We start from the raw sequence: 21,409 nt of genomic DNA, 5'->3' as shown, positions 1-21,409 counted from the left end.
TGGAGGGTGGGCGAGAGCAGAGAAAAGGAGGGAGGAGAGAGGGACGGGGCAGGGCGGGACGGGGGAGGGAGGGGAGGCGAAAGAGCCACGCGGGACCAGCACCCGGGGCCGCCCCGCCTCAGAGCGCCGCCGCTTCTCCCGCCGCGGGGGCTTCTGTCTCCGTGTGGGTCGGACGGCAACGGACAGCCCCCTTCGGCCCTTCCCGGAAGACCGTCGGCAACTTCCGTCTCTCCGCTCTCTTTCACGCCGCTCGAGCCCCGCCCACCACGCACCGTCTCCGGAAGCACTCGGCTCCTCTCGGCCAAGCCGCTCTTCGGGAGGGAAAGCGAGAGAAGAAGGCCCTCGGCTCCGTCCGGTGAGCGGTTTCCGGCGGGCCTTCGGCTGTGTGAACCAAAGGGGCTTCGACGATGCGGTCGTTCGGGTCGCCACCACTTCTGGTTGCCGACCAGCTGCGGCCATATGCGGGGCAAAGGGCAGAATAAAGAGTACGGGGCAGCATAGGGCAGAAGGGCTTCCGTGGGAAGCGCCTTCCAAGTCGCAGCCGATTTATGGCGACCCGCTAGGACTTTCGAGGCAAGAGAGGAACAGATGGTTTGCCATTGTCTGACTGTGTGGCAACCCTGACATACTCGGGGCTCTCCCCGCTTAAGTACTGACCAGCAGTGACCCTACATAGCTCCCGAGATTGTCTGTAGAATAGTCTAGATCACTTCATGCAAATATGTAAAGCTTCAAAAATTCAAAGGGGCTTTATCTACTAACCCCAGCAACAGAAAAGGCAAAAAAATGTGTTTGTCGCTAATGTGGACACGGTGCCTCTTGAGAAGAAAAAGACCCATCATGCTGGGCATTAAATAAACAGGATGGCAACAAACCAGGATACAATACACACTGGAGAACAATATTCTCGAAATGAAAATTAATATTTTATATTACTGATATTGTTCACATTCCCCCCCCCTTCCCTTTGTTGTTGCACTCGCCTTCATTTCGACCCACTGCCTGAGAATGTAATATTACAGCTGGCCCTAAAGGCAGGCCTGTATTTCAGTAGAACAAAGTTTGCATCCAATGACACTTTATTCAAGGTATAACTTTTCACGTGCATGCACACTTCCTCAGAAGTGGAAGAAGTGTGCCTGCACACGAAAAGCTTATACCTTTAATAAAACTTTGTCTGCCTGAAAGGTGCCACTGGACTAAAAATGTTCTGCTGCTTCAGATCAACACAACTACCCACCTGAATCTATATTTCAGCAGTACAAGATACTGCAAAGGTTCAACTTTTGGCAGCAAGCCAGCCTGGAAAACATCTGGGCTGGAACAAGGGCTGCTCATCTCATGACTGGGCCATGGGGAGAAATGCTTCAAGCAGTTTCAGCAGTTCAGTTGTGTGTTGACGCTTGCAGATACCCTGGTGTGCAAATGTGGGACCCGCTAACACCACTGAGGAGGGGGAATTCTCATTCTGCCCTAGCAGCCCATGGCCTTGCAGTATGTAGCCTCCAGCTAAGTAATGCCTACCTGAGGGACCGCCTTTCCCCATATGTGCCCAGAGAGCACCGTCAGGGACACAAAATCACCTGACTCTCCCTGGCCCGAAAGAAGTCGGATTGGCTACTACAAAAGCTTGCTGTCGATCCTGACACCAGGGCCTTTTCAGTGGTGGCTCCACACTGGTGGAATGAGCTCCTGGAGGACATCAGGGCCCTAAAGGACCTTTTACAGTTCCGCAATCCACAGGGACTGTAAAACGGAGCTCTTCCACCAGGCTTTCGATTAGGAGCTGCCACTGACGAATGAGCTGCCAGAATACACCATGGCCTTTTGACATACCCTTGGACATTGCCTTCCATCAGAGGACTGTATACTAAATGCCACCATCATTTGTGCTGCTTTTATTGTAATTTATGCTGCTTATGGAATTTTAGTGTATTTATTGTTTACTGTATTTTAATGTTTGTTAGCCACCTTGAGTCAGTTCATTCGGCAAGGCGGGATAGAAATCAAAATAAATAAATAGGCTTTGAGGCCATGGTCTAAGCCCCAAACCAACCACCATACAGTGGAGAGGAGTTGAAAGAATGCTCAGTGTGCACCTTCAGTCCCGATTAGGAGCTGCCACTGACGAATGAGCTGCCAGAATACACCATGGCCTTTTGACATACCCTTGGACATTGCCTTCCATCAGAGGACTGTATACTAAATGCCACCATCATTTGTGCTGCTTTTATTGTAATTTATGCTGCTTATGGAATTTTAGTGTATTTATTGTTTACTGTATTTTAATGTTTGTTAGCCACCTTGAGTCAGTTCGTCTGGCAAGGCGGGATAGAAATCAAAATAAATAGGCTTTGAGGCCATGGTCTAAGCCCCAAGCCAACCACCATACAGTGGAGGCAGGGACTTGGGAGTTGAAAAAAATGCTCAGTGTGCACCTTCAGTCCTAAACCACTGCAGAAGACCCTGTGGCTCCCACCCAATCCTCCATTGGCCTCCCTGCTTATGATCTTGTATATCCTCCTTCCCACGCCCACCCTTAACTCATCCCTACATTTTCACAGGGATCTTGAAGTGCTGGACAACCCAACATTTCAGGCACTTTCTCTGTCATTTTGGAATGTGGGAACATTGATGGCTAGTTTGGACAGATTGTAACCAGTGTTCCCTCTAAGTAGGCTTTGAGGCCATGGTCTAAGCCCCAAGCCAACCACCATACAGTGGAGGCAGGGACTTGGGAGTTGAAAAAAATGCTCAGTGTGCACCTTCAGTCCTAAACCACTGCAGAAGACCCTGTGGCTCCCACCCAATCCTCCATTGGCCTCCCTGCTTATGATCTTGTATATCCTCCTTCCCACGCCCACCCTTAACTCATCCCTACATTTTCACAGGGATCTTGAAGTGCTGGACAACCCAACATTTCAGGCACTTTCTCTGTCATTTTGGAATGTGGGAACATTGATGGCTAGTTTGGACAGATTGTAACCAGTGTTCCCTCTAAGCTGAGTTGGTGTGAGCTAGCTCAGTTTTTTAGCCTCTGGCTCATACATTTTTGCCTTAGCTCAGGAAGGGATGGCTCCAGTACAAACTAATTGATGCAGCAGCCAAATCGCTCGCTCACAACTTTAGTGCCGGTAGTTCACCAAGTAGGATTTTTGTTCATAAGAAGAAGAGATTGGATTTATACCCCACCCTTCACTTGGAGTCTCAGAGCGGCTTACAAACTCCTCTCCCTTCCCCTCCCCACAACAGACACCCTGTGAGGATTTATACCCCACCCTTCACTTGGAGTCTCAGAGCGGCTTACAAACTCCTCTCCCTTCCCCTCCCCACAACAGACACCCTGTGAGGTGGGTGGGGCTGAGAACTCTGACACAAACTGCTCTTTTTCAAGGACAGCTGTGCCAGAGTTATGGCTTGCCCAAGGTCATCCAGCCAGGTGCAAGTGGAGGAGTGGGGAATCAAACCCGGCTCTCCCAGATTAGAGTCCGCGCACTTAACCACTACACCAAGACTCCACAGCTTAGAGGGAGCATTGATTGTAACCCACCCACCTTTTTTTTTTAGTTTAGCTTTTCAAGGTTTTCTGCAAATGTGGGTACCCCTCATATCTTTAAGTGGTTCCTGGGTCCAACTAAGAATATTTACTAGGTGATGTCATTTACCCCCCATGCCATGAAAAGCTTCCTACTGCCTATTTCCTCTATTAAAGTGAGAAGACATTTTTCTCCAGACCTGTTGGTAACCCTAGCTCCAGGCCACTTTGACATATGCATGAAGTATGACATTTGTATGCAACACTTAATTGTACAGGATAAGCAGTGAGCACTGACAACATACTTGTTAAGTCATTTTACATCTAAAGCCTGATTGATAGCCCAAACTACTGCAATTTCTCTCTGGATTCTCCATTTGAAGTTCCTAAAGTTATGGTTCAGTAAATAATCTTTAAGATACCCTGACCTGGATAGTCCAGGCTAGCCCAATCTCATCAGATTTGGGACGCTAAACAGGGTTGACCCTGGCTAGTATTTGGATGGGAGACCTCCAAAGAATACCAGGCTCATGACACAGTGGCAGACAATGGCGCACCACCTCTGAACATCTGTTGCCTTGGGAAAAAAACATGGGTTGCCATGTCAGCTGTGACTTGACACCACTTTCCACCACCAAGATACCACCAAACTCTTGTTTGCTGCAACAGACCGGGGTGCCCATCCTGTTAAGTACATTTTGATTATGACTTAAAATATAAATGTTTATGGCATGTACTTATTTTTATGGCATAATCAAAATATAGGACCATTCTAATATCTCTTTTGTATCTACATGGGCCAGCTCATCAAGATCTATCATTTGTATGATAACGATCTAGTGATCTGGCAAGTTTTATTTATACATAAAAATTAAGAGTAGTTCGCAAAACCTTTATACAGATATCTTTAGAAAACAGAATCTCAGTGATACACACCCCAGAAGCAACAATTTGAAACAAAAACAAGATCCTAGGTATACCAAATTACTCTATTTAGAATACCGTTCTAAATACTGAAAAGAAATAATTCCATATTGGGCACTTTTCGTGCATGCTAAATAATGCAGTTTTAATCCACTTCAGTGACCATTTGCAAGTGGATTTTGCCATATCAGTAAAATCCAGTTGCAAAGTGCATTGAAAGTGCAATGGCGTGAGGTCATCTAAAACCAAGTGAAACAGACAAGCATTGGCCAACCAGATTCAAACAGGCTGAACGGGAATGCTGAAGTGGGGACAAAATGAGTAGAGTGTAACTGTCAGCAACCAACAGACAAGTAGGAGAGTTGGGTTTTGGAGAGAAATTATATAGGAGGTATCCTGGACTAGAGAGGGTACCCAATAGGGACTGTAGTATATGATTTTAGCCAGGCAGGGTTTGGGTGCTGTTTCTCAGTAAGTTAATTGTAAAAGCTGCCTAGTTACACTGAAAGAAACATAATCACTAAGTGTAATTGTGCCCAGCTATCAGACTAAAGAATTACAAGTCATTCTCACAAACTGAACTTGTGTTTTGTCATATATGTGCCTCCAGTAGTGACAGATCAAGATGTTAGTTTGTAGCAGTAGAAAAGAGCAAGAGTCCAGTAGCACCTTAAAGACTTAATCAGGGTATGAGCTTTCATGACAGTGACTTGCAAAGGCTCATACCCTGCCATGTTTTGTTAGTCTTTAAGGCACTACTGGACTCTTGCTCTTTTCATGTGCCTCCAGTATACACAGTATACTCCACTATACACACAGGATCCAGAGAAAAGTGGGCTTGATTTGTAGCGTCTATGCTCTCCAGTACAGGATTAAAGAATCCTATGGTTGTGTTTATAAAAGGATGCATCAAGAAAAACATTATTGCTGGCCAGAGATTTTGAACTGCTCTTTTTCAAGGACAGCTGTGCCAGAGCTTGTGACTGACCCAAGGTCACATCAGCAGGTGCAAGTGGAGAAGTGGGGAATCAAACCCGGTTCTCCCAGATTAGAGTCCGCACACTTAACCACTACACGAAACAGTAAACTGCATGCAAGAGAAAAGTGGGCTTGATTTGTAGCTTCTATGCTCTCCAGTACAGGATAAAAGAATCCTATGGTTGTGATTATAAAAGGGTGCATCAAGAAAAACATTATTGTTGGCCAGAGATTTTGGCCTGCTGCAAATAGTGTTTCTTCTGGCCTGTTATTCCACTAACAGTAAACTGCATGCAAGGGGTACTGGAACATACATTCTGTGGGACTTCCATGACTTGGTTAATCTCTCATTATTTCCGTGGGACCTGTAAATCTGGTGGGCGCAGGCCAAGGGGAACTTGTCCTTTTCATCACAAAGCAGTAAACTGTTCAGAAAGGTTAGAGCATGGATTCTGTGGAACATTTGTGGCCTGGCACATCACTCATTAGCTCTGTGGGTTCTGTGAATGTGGTGGCCATAGGCTTGTTCCGGCTTGTTTTAGAGAGGATTGAATTGAAATAGAACCAAAATGAAGGGTTCTGTGGAACTTTGCATCACAGCCATCTAAGGCAATATGCCATGTGTGTTTAGTTGGTTGGGCTGACGTAGAAATCAGCATTGTACTTTTTGTTGCAAGGTGTTAATAATAATAATGTTGGGGAGCAGTTAGTGAATTAAAAGTGCTGTCATTATTTTCTTTAAAACAGTTCTACGTTCTATTCTTCACTTTAAAATGCACAGTGCTTTTACAGATAGCTGCATCCTTGTACATTAACTCAATCACAGCTGGTTCTTGGCAGGTGAATATTTAACCCAATTTTTCTTCATTCAAACAAGCCTCTTTGCTCAAAGAAATTCAAGCAGAGACTTGGATTCCCACCCTGCAATTTATACCACAGCCATTTCAACCGCCACACATTTTACGATCCAACCTCATTTTCTTAGTGAACCACATGGCCCAAACTGTTAGATGATAAACCAAGTATTCAGGTATGAAACTAGCGCTAGATACTGCTGCCCTTCAGCTACGGCGTGACTTTCAGTAGCATGTTTTTACTTGCTGGAAGACATCCTCATAGTTGGAATAATCATGACAGCTGCCCTGAGCCTACCTCAGCGGGAGGGAGGGGTATAAACCAAATGAATAACAAAATCAGTGGTATGAGAGATAGCATTATACAACCTTCTCCCCCACACCTACACACAGAATCCTCACTTGAAAGCTTCATGACTGAATTTCCTCTCTGCCTTAACTCCCGCCCCCCCTATAATTTCTCCCTTAAGTAGAACCCCAGGCTTGATTCCCACATATCTTAAGTATTGCGTAGTGACTCACAAAAACATATTCTACAAATGTTGTCAATCTTTATGGTCCACTGGGCTTTTATTTTTCTAAAACAGGATTAACATGGCTACCCCCCTTCACAATCTTAGACCCTCACATCCAATAGGCAATTCTGCCCAATAAATCTACCTGAAGCCCAGTTCAGTTTATGTCTACATACCAGCATGGTAAAATACTGAAGTGAGCTTGGCTGGAAACCCAGCCATGGAAGCTCATTGAGTGGACTACGTAACCACTTCCTAATCAACTCAAACTTTGGTAGCATAAAAATGGAGGGGGAAACCATGTTCACCACAACTCCTTGGAGCAAGGATAGGATTTTTATAAAAGCAGACTGAACCTAGAGGCCTGGGGTTAGCTAAAAGTGTTCACATCCTTTGGGTTGGGGTGGTTTGACAGGCCAATTCAACAGCCCAGAATAACAAGGGGAAAAGGACAATTGAGAACGGAGGAAACATGCCTTGGACAGATCATGACTGAATCATAACCTGGATCGTGTCTACAGGGCACTGTAAGCTCACCCTGATCCCTCCACAGAGAACGTTTATAGGAGACAGAACCAGAGCCCATTCATGGGGGAGGGAGAGCTATAAGTCTAATGAAATAAATAAAACACTGTTTCGTGGACCAAAAGCCAAGTCGCAAACAAGTTTTATTTCTCGAACATGGAAGAAGCAACTTCTAAAATATACAGAAGCAAAAAAAAGCACAGTTCCATGAGAATGGCTCTTGGGAGATAAGTGTGGAAAAACTACTAGGCCCAGAAAGCATTTGAAAATACGTACAGCCAGAAAGTACGGCTACACGGAGGGGACAAAACTGGATTTTTTAAAACTACAACTACCTTCGCCTATGGAGCGGGCACCTCTTGAATAACAGGAAAAAAATTAGGCAGCCTACAGGGCATAGGGGGTCAAAAAAAATTCCATGAGAGACTAATAATTGCCTCAGAAAACAGCTCTTTGTGGAGGCCCAAAGACTGTACTTGTCAGATGTCTACACTTAAAGGTTGGCACAAGGGGACCAGAAAGGAGCATGGGGAACTTTGTCTAGAGATGTCACCCCTTCTAACTCAAGCCAGAGTTGCTGGCAGAGCAACACTGTGACTTTGGCTCAGTATGGTTGGGAACCTGGAGACAAACTAAGAACCGTCAGTATACAATTTGTCAGAAGATCCACCTTGTGTGTGGGCCACAAGAGCTTTCTCTGGGTTGGAAAGGGACAAATAAAAGAGCATTAAAAGGGTGGAAGGGGAGGCAGAAAAAAAAGCCACTGCCCTCGCCTGCTCCCCGTTCCCCAAGAAAAAAAAGAATATAAGAGGACACCAAAGGGAGACGGTCCTGATTTTCATTTCAGTACAAAAAACAAACTTTCAGAACAAGGGCATAAAATTCATCAAGCAAAAAAGGGGGGAGGAAGTGTGAAGAGAGACAAACCATTTATAACCATTTACCTAAGCAGTCAAATTCTACAATAACTCTAAAAAAAGGCAGAGAGGTGCAGAACGGGGGACAGAGGGCTGCTTAAGGAAGGACCAGAAGGGGTGGAGTGGCCGAGACAGGCGAGGGCAGCTTCAGACAGGGAGCTGCCCTCCTTCGCCTCTCCTCCGTGGAATGCTGGTCCAGATGACAGGAGGCAGGGTCTGTTATGCTGCCATTCCCTCGTTCCCGCCACTTCCCTCGGGCTTGGAAGAAGCAACTTCACCCAGATCAGCGGCTGGGGTGCTGTGGGAAAGAAGGCTGCTCTCTCCTCTCTGTGGCTCGTCCAGATTGATGGGGTCTGCCAGCACTGAGAACTTGCGGTCCCCAAAGACGGCATTGAGTTTGGACTCGAAGAAGCGCTGCAGCACAATGATGGACTGGACATCCTCCTTGTCCTGTGGGGAGGGGGAAGAGAAGAATGGACAGTCATCAGTATCTCAAGAGTGCAGCATCACACCGACTCCCTCTTGGCAGGCAAGGAAAGTAAGTAATGTAACAAGAAGTACTCTGCTGGGACTTAGGAGAAGCCAAGAACTGATGCCCAAGGTTACTTCAAGCTCCTAAAACTGGTGAGAGCACCGCCTTCTCAAAAGTCCAAGGAACAGCAGGAGCAACCCTGATTTAACAAGCCATGCAGTGTTTTACTGTAATGTCCATGTGAACGTCTAACATGCACAGGGGTGCTGGAATAGACAACCATACACTACTGGCAGGATCAACCAGGCTGCCCCAGCCGAAGGACTCTCCGAAGTCACTGAGAGTTCTGGAATTTTTGAGAAAGTAGTGGGACACCACCACAAATAATAATGGACAAGCCACGGTCATCATAGAGGGGCAGTCACAAAGTGTGCCGGTGGGGGTCCTAAAGTCAATGACCAAGGCAACTGGTTCTGCATGCCATTGCTTCCTGCAGACTCAAAGGTCTTGTGATGCCTCCCAGGGTCTTCCAAGCACCTCCTGCTCCAGTAAGGCAAAGCAGAAGAAGATTGGTCCTCTGTGAACAAATGAGTGGGCATCAAAGCAGACATCCACCAGCACCATGGAGCTCATGGGCGCCCCTTCGGGGGATCACCAACTGAGCCCTACGTGCATGCACCAGTTCTGCACAGCAGAGATGCCTGTTCAGATAGAAGCTAGAGGAACAGTGACCTCATCCTATCGAACCGGCACTGATTCTCCTAGGTCTATCATGCTGGCCACGTTGGTAGTCCTCCACTCCTCCACCAATGAGCAGGTCAACGTCATTCCCTTCCAGAAAGGCAAAGCCTCACCTCTGTCAGCTTGTTAAACTGCCTGAACATCTTCCAGACATCCTCGGCAAACTGATCGGGAGAGCTGTAGGGTGGGGAGAGCTTCCCCTGCAGCTTAGCTCTGATCAAGGTCAAGTCGATGGTGTTCTGTCCCTCCTGGAAGATGGATGAGAAAAGGAACACAATCCAGTAAAATGTTACAGTTCACCTGAAGCAGCCCCCCAAACAAGGCTACCTGCATTTGCACTCAAAAAAGTGACCGCAACTCATGCAACAAGGCTCATCTTGCCAACTTGATAAGCCTTCAGTTTGAGAGGCTCAAGAATGTGCACAGAAATTTTACAAGAGCGGGTCGGGAATGGATGGAAAGTTTAGAGAGATCTATATAGCCTTGTGTCACATATCGGTGTAGGGCCATTTAGGTTTGCCACAAACAGGATGTCCCTTCCAGGGATCTCTCCCTCCTTTTCTTCTGCCCTCTTCAGGCCTGGAGGAGACAGGCCTGGAGCTTTAACTGACTACCACTGTTTTGGTTCTAGGGCTTTACTAGACAAGGGCGAGAGCATCCTCCCGGCCCCCAGGCAACCCCCTCTAGTCAGGGAGTTTCCTGACAAAAGGCCAGATCTTGAGGCATGAGAACCCTAGGCAAAGTGAACAAAATTTTATTAAGAAATATAGCAGGGATAAAAGGGGAGAATACCGGGCAAGGTTACAAAGAAAGAAGCCAGCCAGCCAGAAAAATAGGTTTCTGAAAACAAAGTTTCAGAAATCAAAGTCTAGTTCCTGCTCTATTTTACAACCTGATCCCAGTAGGCCAGAGTCACCCCACCATGGGCAAGGGGTCCACTCCATCCAGGAGGAGCCTCACTGCCATTCAACCCTCTTCCTTCTCTGTTCAGGGCCTTGTCTGATCTGTTAGAGCTTTGTCTCCTTGGCAGCAACTGGTACCTGCTTTCCTTCCATCCCCCAACCTCACCCCACGCAAGAGCCATCCTGTAGGTTTGGAAGGTATCTGAGCAATATAGGCCTAGTGCAAAATTTAAACAAAGGCCTCAGGATTTTGTGGCCCAGAGGCTTCCTTGAGGCCTGGAGACCACTCATTCTTCAGCCTTAGGCCTAGGATCATGACACCTTGGATGCTAGCGCCCCAAACTAGTACCAGCCTCTAAGATGATCTGACAATCTGAAGCAGAGGGGAACAGCACTCACCAGCAATGCATGAACATCTATTACTAAGGTGACAGTTCTTCAAGCCCATACATGCCCACACACCAGCTCATAACACAGACTCACCGTGGTGTTGGAGAGTCGGTGAAGAGGCCTGCAAGGCTCATAACACAGCAACTCAAGGAGGACTCGTTCACATCTCTGTTGAGAGACAATAAGAGGTAAGATAGATCTAGCCTCCCCACTGAATCTCATTCCAAGGAGCATTCCTAAAACCAAACGTAGCCTTCTGGAAAGCTCAGCATCAAGCTGGGCTGTTCGGCTGCCGATATCCCTTCTCAGGCCAAGGAAGATTAAGCAAGGAAGTCTATCCCTGTTGGTCTTCGACCACTGCAGACTCCAGGAGGCCACATGGCAAACTTGAGCTTGCTTCTGAATACTGTATGAAATGGCTGTGAAGCAGAGCCTATGGCTTAATGACACTATAGATTCGTCAATAGTAGGACATTAGAAAATACACACCTTTTTTAAAGCATTAACTGATGAGCTATATGTCAGTGAAGGGGACAGTAGTGTGAATAAAGGTAAAATAAGAGAAAATGAAAATGATGTCAACCACCCTGAATCCCCTTTGGTGAAGGCAGGGTTTAATGAAATTCAGAAAAAGATAACCAGCACACAGCATCCATCAGCCCCACCATGCAATCTGCCCCTCTCAGGCCCAGTCCACTGTAGAGATGTGAAGCCCCGGGAAAAAAATGGAAAAATTCAGGGGGAGGGGGGGTTTCCCCATTTTTCCTGAAGCTTTTTTGTTTTTTTCCGAAAAATTGGAAAAATTGGAAAAAAGAAAAGAAAAAAATTGATTGTGGGATGTTTTATTTTAACATGATGAATAAAATATTTTAAGACAAGGTGTTCAAATATTTTCCAAATCATTTCTAAAATATATATATATGGTATCAGATTGATCTAATTTCTGTGCACTGAGGACAAGCAAGTCCTAGGTTACAAACTGAACTCTCCAATGCAAGAACAAGATGCATTTCTTCCTTTAGGAGGTGCGATTGTCAGAAAAAAATTAAAAAGTTTCGGTTTTGTTTGTGCATGTGGGTGGGTATTCTGTTTGTAATAATTGTTTGGATACACTATATTTTAATATGCTAGTTGTGATAATTTCATGCCAAGTAAAAATGTCCATAGTCATATTTTATGTTCCTAAAGTAACAGAATGACTTTCAATCTAGAAAAGACAAAAGAAATGCTAATGTAGCATTTTTTCAATTTTTCCAAAAATTTCTGTATTTTCCCGAAAAAAATCTTCAAAATTTTCAGAAATTTTACATCTCTAGCAGTGCATCTTCCACCCAGACCAACTGACAGACCTGCTGGTCAGCATCTCTGAGAATGTTCAGCTCGCCATCTACGGAGATCGGAGTCAAGGCAGTTCCAACTTCTTCACGGATGGCCACTGGTTCCTCACACAGCAGGCACTTCCATTCCTGACTGTGGGGGAAGAGAAGCAAGAAACAGTTAAGGGTTTGATCACATGTTCCACCCCTGCCCCTCCATTATTTTAGAAATGTATAGTCTGCAGAATCACAGAAGCCAACCCTGCTGCCTATTTGGCATTATCATGCAGGCATACTATTCAGCAGCATTTGGAAACTGACATGGCAATGAAATTTCAGTGTTTGACAGTTTTGCTACTTTAACCTGGTTAGTTGCGAACACGTTCCCCTTACGATGACAGAGCACAGTAAAAGAGCAGAGCCTGTTTGAGAAGCCACCACTTTTAAAATTTCACAGCAGTCTGTGTGGCACTACCCAACCATCTAGAAGCTGTTTTCCCTACCAACCACTGCTGAAGTTAGCTAGCGAGAGGTTTGGGAGTGTTTTCCACTCCTTCAACTACTGCTTAAGTACAATATATTTTCCATCAATGTCTTCCTTTGAACTGAACACACACACTGGGGCCAAGGACAAACAGGGAAGGCACCTACAAGCCCAAGGGAACCTCAAGATTTACAGGAAAACCTTGAACAAACTAATAGGTGATTTGGAAAAATAACTACAGAATTTACGAGTGTGCAGGCACACATACGGCTTCTAAAATGATCATCTAAATCACTAGTTCCTCAAAGTGGGCAATACCGCCCCCTGAGGGGCGCTGGAACGATCCAGGAGGGCTGGAACAATCCATGTGCAGCTCCACAAATTGCATTTTTTGTCCCCTTCTTGAAGGTAGACGCTGAGTAATTGTTTTTTCTGAAGGGCGGGGGGGTAAGGCCAAATAAGTTTGGGAACCTCTGATCTACATCTTGCAAGATTATGGTCAACATTACTGGGTTGCCTAGGAGACCCACACAATGAAGCGTAAGGAAAAAGCAGTCACGAGAGACTTATGAAAGAGAATGGATTTGAATCTAGGTCTCCAGGACCATACCATAATTGCCTTAAGCAGAGTTGTGAGGAGAACTAAACCAGGTAGCACTCAAGGGAAAACACTCAAGTCTTTAAATGGTTTTTGCCACCACCCCTTCCTAAGTGACATCTGGGGTCCACATCTCCACAACCGCACATCCTTCCTTTTATCTCCAATACATAGGTAGAGGGAGGCAAGCTGGGAAAGGGGAGCTCGCACCTGGGGATTTCCTGGAGGACAGGCAGGTGGCAATCCAGGTGGTAGCACTTCTTGCACCCGTCACACATGACAACAGCGCCGGCTTTCAGGCAGACCCTGCAGCAAGCCGCTTCTTCTCCATTGGCTGTGCCGTCATGGCTCTGAATGGACTGCATGTCTGTAGCGGAGCTAGTGCTGCCGCTGGGAGAGATGAGCCGAGGGGCTGAAGAGCCTTCTGCCAAGGGGGCATCCTGGGGTAGGACGGGCTTGGTGTCCTTCCCTTCAGTGCCCACAGGGTGCTCAATGGCTGCCTCCATCTGCTCCTCCTGTGAGCAAACACGGGTTTTAAAAAATCAGGTCAAGCAAGTGCATTGAAAAGAAGCCTCTGGCAACCCCCCCCAAAAAAAAAAACCACAGGAATTTCCGTTCCCAGGGGCCTTGCTGCCATCTTGCTTGTTGGGACAACAGGAAACTGAACAAAGGGAAAAGATCACACTCGGCAATATAAAAGACTCAACAAGGCAGAGCTAGTTGTGCCAAGAGAAGAACAGGCCCTGGAAGTGTAGCTGGCATAATTTATTAGCTACACCATCTTTCGGAATGAGCTACACCCTCTCTTCTCCTTTTACATATTCTGGCCTTCTGGGACACAGACACTTTTGCACCTGCTTAACCAATTCTGGAGAGCCAACAGATACAGCCACACAGCCCGTGGCTGGATCAGACTTAAACTTCTTATTCACTTCTCTTTTTGGGGGGAGGGCCGCTTCTCACCTCCAGGCAGTGCCCCTGGAACTCCAGCACCAAACGCATAAGGCTTGAGTGTATGAGGCTCTATCAACAAAGACAAGTAAGCCTACAGCATCCTTCTGTTGAGCCCCTAGCGAATACATCCTTCCAATGCGAACCTTGCCTCATAGCGTGGACAGAGAAAGGGGCTCAAGGAATGAGGCTGCTTTATAGACAGCAGCAATATCCTCATGTTCCCAGGCTTTCCTACTGTGCTGTGAAACACCTCCAGGGAAGCTTAAGTGTACTATGAACTCAATGCTTCACAATGCTAGACAGAGGAATGGACACTGGGATGGATCTTACCACTATCCTACCACTCCACTCAGTCTGAATCCTTCCTCCAATTGTGCACGTAAATACAAAAGCATTCTAACACTCCACTGAGACTAAATCCCCTCCTCCAGGCCAAAGGAGTCTTCCACTAACTTAAGTGGCTCTTCCACTGCAGAAAGGTTCAAGCCCTCCCCCTGCTGATTCATCGTGCAAGACACACTCCACCAAGAGCAGCAAGAGAGGCTACAGGGCAGTTATAACCAGGCTTGATGGACTCCGTTGATCCAGCCCACTTCAGCACAACATTCACACTTTGTAACTGAAGTTTCCCCAGGGCCTTTCAAAAGACTGAGAATACATCATTCAATATACTACAGGCTCCCCCGCAAAGAGAGGCTCACCTTCACTGCAGTGGCTGCTTGTTGGGCAGCAGCGGCAGCAGCTTGCTGGGCCCCACGTTCAATCACAATGAGATTGTAGTCTTCGGTGGATGTGCCTGGAAAGACTTTGAAGACAGGCGGCTGGCTGTCAGTTGTCAAGTCCACATCCAGTCGTTCCAAACTCACGCGGGGCACTTTGCGCATGCCACCCGACTCTCCATCTTGGCCACGGGGCCTGCGGCAGACAGATACAGGGAACATAAGAACAAACGGAGCCACAACCACAAGCACTTGGGAATTGCAGGTAACATCTCGCAAGTCAGGGATACACAAACCTGTACAGGTTCTGGTTGTTTAATGTTTGAGGGAGCCCTGCTTCAGGCCACCCTGAATTTCTTGCATTTCTTTTACAGTTGTATTGCCTGTTTTATGCTTACATGTTTAGCTGTCTGTTTTAAGAAGTCTTTACTATACTACCTTTATGAACTATTTTCTTTTTATTTCCCTGCATATGGAAGAAGACCAGTGCTCAAGGGTAGGGCATCTGCCTTGTATGCAGAAGGTCCCAATCCCTGACATCTCTAGTTAAAAGGGAGAGGGATGGAGTGGTCTGAAATACCAGTCAGAGGAGACAAAACTGACTCTGACAGGTCAATTCGTCATTTGGTAAAAGGCAAATTCTTGCAAGAGTTAAAATCTTCTGCGAAAATCAATGGGGTCCTTCTCCTCTATGCTAATGGACAGTTCACAAACTACACAAACTACATCTCCCATCCTATCTAGGGAAGGGAAGGACGCAGGCTGAAGAAGACAGCTGAGCAGAACAATCAAAAGGAGAGAGGTGGGGGGGGATGGAATGGATGCAACCAAGCCTCGCATCCTAGTGGACCGAGACAGGCATTCTCTTACGATGCATCTGCACTGCAATCTACAGATGCCCATAAGAGCAAAAAAACCCAAACAAAAACAACTTCGGCTTCTATGCTTACTCTCAGGACAGTTCACTTACCCCCAGACACCAAGCACACACACATATGATATTCCTAAAATGGCAGTTGGAAAATTAAGGGATGCAAGGCTACTCAGACCTGACCCAAGAACCTCAAAACAGGTGGCAAAGTCTAGCAAGGGAAAAAGAAACCATACCTTTTTGTTCCAGACACATTTGCTTCACCAGAATATGATCCTTCTGTGTACAGAGAGGGGGGGAAAGTGTCAGAAGGACATTTATCCCATCAACTCTCTTCAGCCCAAAGGAAGCATTCCACAAAGCAATCGTATTCTTGACATTTGGTACTTACCAAGTGTGAGGGGAGGCCCCCTGATTAACCCACCACCCTCTCCCCATAATCATTAACAAGGCTCCCCAATTAATGGCCTCCCCTGACTCTCCCTTTTGTTACTTACCTATACCGAAGCCATCACTGATGTCCATTGGCTGTAAAAGAACAAAGTCAACATCAGATACATCCCCTCAAACTAGGCAAAATCATGCCATATAGAAAAACGAGAGGTCCACAAACTAAGGGGACTCCCCAGGTATACATAAAAGTATGATTTTGCACACTAACCCCTAAAGCTTTGCCTGATAAGGACTGAGCAGGCTTTAGTAGACACAGAATTCTGGGTCAAAAAGTAAAGGAGAGCAATTTCACTTGCTCAAGGGCCCAAGATGTTTACAGTATGTTAGTGCAGGGGACTTTATCTGGAAAGTATTTTCCAGCTGTTAAGAGTCTTCTTTCTAGGACTCCTTCAAGCCGTGCCCCCTTCCTAACAATACAGTTGGTGTCCAAGGTAAGACAGCTGAACAGAGACAAAATCATGGGTTTATATGTATTTGGGGAGCCCACAGGTTTGCAAAGAGACTTCCACCCTTCACAAAAGAGAGGGGAATACTAACCCATTCAGCTTCACCCAGGCACCTGGCCTGAGGAACTAACTTTGGACTCAAAACAGCTGTAACTTTTGACTGAGGCTCCCCATTTCTCTATTCAACTCATACTGCTTGTTAACCATCCAAGTCAGGGTTCAGCAACCTTATACAATGAAACTCTGCCGAACTAACTCAAAATTCAGAGCAAAAGAACAAAGCATACACCATTACTGACATGACAAGTTAATACTCTATCAACATTCTGCAGCCCAAACACTGGTCCTTCCCTGGACACAGCACATGTAATGACTCTCAATAATAACCATGCCCAGAAGTACTCTGCATGATTGCTTTATTGCACTGGTAGAAATAAGTGCACGGTTCACACTTAGCTCACTGGCCATTCTTCAGCTCTATCATTTCTCTTTTGTAAAGCAGCTCAAAGAAGCCCCATAAAAATGTTTTTACTTGTCATTCCCTTCATTAAAGCACTTGCTGTTCCCAATGTATCTTTTGTTTCCGGTGTTTTATTTTCTTTAAAGAGCCATTATTTGGTTGTGAGCCAAGGCCCTGGGGCCACAGGTTGCAGAATTTAAGTGGAAACCAGGAACAGGGCAACCTTCAAACCAAAACTACCACTCTTCCACTTGCTGCTGAACTGCCATTTCCAGTCCATAAGGCAATGGCCACCAACTAAGCAGCCTTCCCTTGTCCTGGAGAACAGCTCACCTGCCCCGCAGAAGAGGCACTGGCTTCATTAATGTAGCAGTCAGGAATACCCTGCTGACTGTTGGAAGCCAGCACAGGCTGGAGCAGGGCTCCCTTGTTCATCACGCTTGTCTGCAGAGACAACTGCTGGACACCCTACAAGGAAAGAAGAGGAAAGTCCTGTTTACTAGGACGGAGCCTCTCAAGCCACTAGCCACTCCTTGGGAGACCCTGAAAGCTACAGAGGCATCTCCACTTACGCAAGGAGTAGCAGTGATGTAGTTTTGCTGTCATGCTAGCCAATAGCTGCCTGACAACCAGGAAGGGCTTTATTTTTAATTATCCAATTTATACCCCGCCCTCCCAGCCAGGGCTGGCTCAGGGTGGCTTGCAGAAATAAATAATTTAAATAGTCTTAAAACAGGGGTGTCGAACTCGGATCTGACATAAATTAGACCTTGTTGGGCCAGGCCATGTGTGTCATAAAATGTAATGCCAGGTAGCGGAGATGTAAGGACACAAACACAAAGGTGTTTTTTACTTAAAATATTAGCACTCTTGCAATATTTTGTTTATTTAACAGTGTCTGATAACTGACACCTGTTGCTCTGAATTACTGCATCAAAACGTGGGTGCTGTTGCAATCTTGAGCAGTGTTCCCTCTAAGCCGAGTCAGTGTGAGCTAGCTCAGTTTTTTAGCCTCCGGCTCATACATTTTTGCCTTAGCTCAGGAAGGACGGCTCCAGAGCAAACTGATTTCCACAGTAGCCAAATTGCTCGCTCACAACTTTAATGCCAGTTGCTCACTAAGTAGACGTTTTGCTCACAGGACTCCACAGCTTAGAGGGGGCATTGATATTGAGTATGCTGTTCTGGTGGGTCTCTGTAAGCTGCAAATCTCCGATGACGCAGCAGCAGAACTCAGCCAGTTCCACTGTGGGCCGGATAGAAGCCCTCCAGGGACTGATCCGGCCCCCGGGGCCGCATGTCTGACACCCCTGTCTTAAAACCATATAAACAATTTCAACATTAAAAGGTGCTCATTCCACCAGAAAGGAGCCGCCACCAAGAAAGCCCTAACCCTGGTTATAGCCAGCTTTACAGAGGACAGACTGGTAACCAGAGTAGCCAGTACCTGAGAAGGTGGGACACCAGGCCTTGCTCCTCCAGATGCAGCACCAGTGGCATTGGCTCGCTGCTGGCCGGTCTGGGCATTGAGCACCACTGGCAAGCCACTCCGTTCCGAGATTATCTGACCTAGGTTGGAGAAGAAATAAGGAGTGTTAGCGTTTCTGTCCTCAGAGTATACTCATTATCTCATTTCACATGATTCTAGGTGAGCAATCCCATTTGTTGTGCTGGCAGAGGGTCACATAAATCCACTCAGTGGCTCAGCACTTTCAAAGGACCAACAACTGCCACCAGCTGCAAAAGGTCAGTGTCATGTTTTACCATGATGCACAGAAAAAACCTGTAAGTCACTCGCAGTAGAGATGTCCTCAAAGGCTGACCAAATGCTACAGGTTGGATCCAGAGTAATGTTTCCACTCAAAGATATTTCTGTTACTGGCACAGAATGTTCCTGCCTCCCGCCCACCACCACCCTGCCAAGCAGCCCACCTATCTTCCCAAAATGCAGGGGGGGGTTAGGGGGGGGGAAACCAAGGGGAGCCTCAGAATAGCATAAGAGTCAAATAGGGGGTCCCCCTCAAGGGGACTGAAGTTTCCCATAAGTCAAATGGAAGTCCAACTTTAGGGTTCCACTTCTGACTTCTGGACTTCTGACTGCAGTGTTCAGCTATTACAGAATACTCCTAATACTTGCTTCCTCTAAGTTGTGGAGTCTTGTAAGTAAAAATTCTACTTTGTGAGCTACTGGCCTTAAAGTTGTGAGCAAGCGATTTGGCTGCTGCACAAATTAGTCTGCTCTGGAGCCATCCTTCCTGAGCTAAGACCAAAAATGTGTGAGCTAGGGGCTAAAAAACTGAGCTAGCTCACACTAATTCATCTTAGAAGGAACACTGCTCCTAATCAGTCTGAAATGAGTACTGCAGTATATTAATGTTAGCACTCACTTTGAATCCTATGCATTTGTTTCTGAGCTCAATTCAAGGGGCAATTCATAGCCTATAAAGCTATGAATGACTCATGGAGCTCCTCCACTTGTATAAACCCACCACTAACGTGCAAGATATACCAATGGGCCCAATTTTAAAAAAATCCAGCTTGGGTGGGTGATGGGACTGGCCACCTTTTCCCAGAAGCCTGGAATGCCTTCGCACAGGACCCTCACACAGCTCCTTTGCTGTTGCCTCTTCAGAAGGCAGAACTCGCCTTGCTGCATATTCAATAATGGACACTTTTTCCCTGCTCGGGTTTTATAGTTTACTTGGAAAGGTAAAGGTTCCCTTGCTCGAAAGCCAGTCGAGTCCGACTCTAGGGTTCCGGTGCTCATCTCCGTTTCCAAGCCGAAGAGCCAGCGCTGTCCGAAGACGTTTCCGTGGTCATGTGGCCGGCATGACTAAACACCAAGGTGCACGGAACGCTGTTACCTTCCCACCGAAGTGGTACCTATTTATCTACTTGCAATTTCTTGCTTTCGAACTGCTAGGTTGGCAGGAGCTGGAACTAGAGACGGGAGCTCACTCCGTCACGCGGCACACTCGGGTCTTGAACTGCTGAACTACCGACCTTCCACAGCCTGCAGTTCAGCGTCTTAACCACTTGAACCACCGCAGCTCCAGTTTACTTGGTATTGATGTTTAATTGTTTAATGTGTTGTGGGAGCTGGGTCAGACCCACCCAGTTTTTTCTGCTGGTGAAAAAACAAGGAGGGTTGGACCAACCCAAATGGGCTATGCCGGGGAGATCAGGAAACCTAAATGGATATATGTCATGTATCAGCTAAACAGCCAGATGGATCCAACCCACATTTTCATATGCCACTTTCAAGATGCTGTGCCCCACTACCACCACCCAAGAGGAAACTAGAGGTTAGATCCAACCAGCTTTTCTGCTGGTGAGAAAGGGTCAAAGGCTCCCCTTTATCAATAAGGCTCCAGTGGGCACCATGGGACTTGCATGATCATGGAATGGGGGGCTACAGCACGGAGGTGAGTTGGGCAAGATTCAGCAAAATATACTGGCTGGATCCAACCAGGTTATGGGGTATGTGCATCAAATCAGAACTACACTTCGACTACACTTTCTTCAATCCCATCAAAGTATAAAGAGATAATTGCTATATTTTAGGACTTAAAGTTGTATGAGTGCTGTGTCATCACATAACTGTATATAAATAGTTTTAGTTAAAAGTTGATCGTTGAAATTGTGGTTTCATTTACTTACAGTACGCTATCTTAATAATTGAAGGACTGATCATAGTGTTCATACCTGTTGTTGAAAGCATTACTCTTATTTTGAAGATGTATAATCTTTAACTGTTATTTTGCATTCCTCAAATTTATATCAATCTGTAAGTTATTTGTTGTGAATATAAAAAATTAAAAAATAATAACCAAAAAATCAGAACTAGAGCCCAACTACAGAGTCATAAACCACTTTGCCAAGATGGCCCAGTAGAGTGTATAAGAGGCATTATGCCTGTAACTCTAACAGCAATGGCCCTGAATCAAAACGTCCTTCCATTCCTCTCCCCCAAGTGTACAGGAACCATTCCCTTCATCATCTCTCACCGAATGTCTCTGCGCTCTTGGTCCAGGCATTTAAGTCCCACTGGAATTTCATGTCCCCGTGGGGTTCCACAGGATCCACAATCATTTTCAGAGCCCTGTGCAGCTGGAAGTAAATCTACAGGAGAGGGAAGCACATTTAATTACACCCAAGAGTATGGCTTTAAAACCTCTCGCATTTCCACATTGAGTGAAGCTGAATCTGGCCAACTCCAATACTTTGCAGAGGTTTGGAATGGAAAGAGACAGGACCCAACTGGCTGCCACACTTCTGCCCTTGCCAGGTTTTTATTGCTTCACTTCTGGTGGCTGTGGCCCCAACCCCCAGGGAACAAAACCAAGCTAATGCCC

General features: G+C 46.2%; 1 protein-coding gene across 2 annotated transcripts in view; it reads right to left on the bottom strand.

The window, feature by feature from the left end:
* Nucleotides 1-7,449: 7,449 nt before the first annotated feature.
* Nucleotides 7,450-21,409, bottom strand: part of TRIM28 (tripartite motif containing 28) — a 28,799-nt gene continuing 14,839 nt past the window's right edge. The window contains exons 8-18 of one of the 2 annotated variants that reach the window (XM_015425805.1): nucleotides 21,062-21,176; nucleotides 18,502-18,623; nucleotides 17,388-17,522; nucleotides 16,193-16,223; nucleotides 15,932-15,974; nucleotides 14,807-15,020; nucleotides 13,362-13,666; nucleotides 12,103-12,223; nucleotides 10,847-10,921; nucleotides 9,575-9,709; nucleotides 7,450-8,698 (exon numbers count right to left, since the gene is read on the bottom strand). In XM_015425805.1, the coding sequence (XP_015281291.1) occupies nucleotides 8,468-8,698; nucleotides 9,575-9,709; nucleotides 10,847-10,921; nucleotides 12,103-12,223; nucleotides 13,362-13,666; nucleotides 14,807-15,020; nucleotides 15,932-15,974; nucleotides 16,193-16,223; nucleotides 17,388-17,522; nucleotides 18,502-18,623; nucleotides 21,062-21,176 (1,527 nt within the window). In that variant the 3' untranslated portion in view covers nucleotides 7,450-8,467. The remainder of the gene's footprint in view (nucleotides 8,699-9,574; nucleotides 9,710-10,846; nucleotides 10,922-12,102; nucleotides 12,224-13,361; nucleotides 13,667-14,806; nucleotides 15,021-15,931; nucleotides 15,975-16,192; nucleotides 16,224-17,387; nucleotides 17,523-18,501; nucleotides 18,624-21,061; nucleotides 21,177-21,409) is intronic. The other variant, XM_015425806.1, reaches the window with a different exon arrangement.

The sequence above is a fragment of the Gekko japonicus genome, unplaced genomic scaffold (assembly GCF_001447785.1).
Source record: "Gekko japonicus isolate JY-2015 unplaced genomic scaffold, Gekko_japonicus_V1.1 scaffold1967, whole genome shotgun sequence".
In the NCBI taxonomy this organism is placed as follows: Eukaryota; Metazoa; Chordata; class Lepidosauria; order Squamata; family Gekkonidae; genus Gekko; species Gekko japonicus.
The sequence above is the reverse complement of the archived record's forward strand: the minus strand, read 5'-3'. Positions and strand labels throughout refer to the sequence as shown.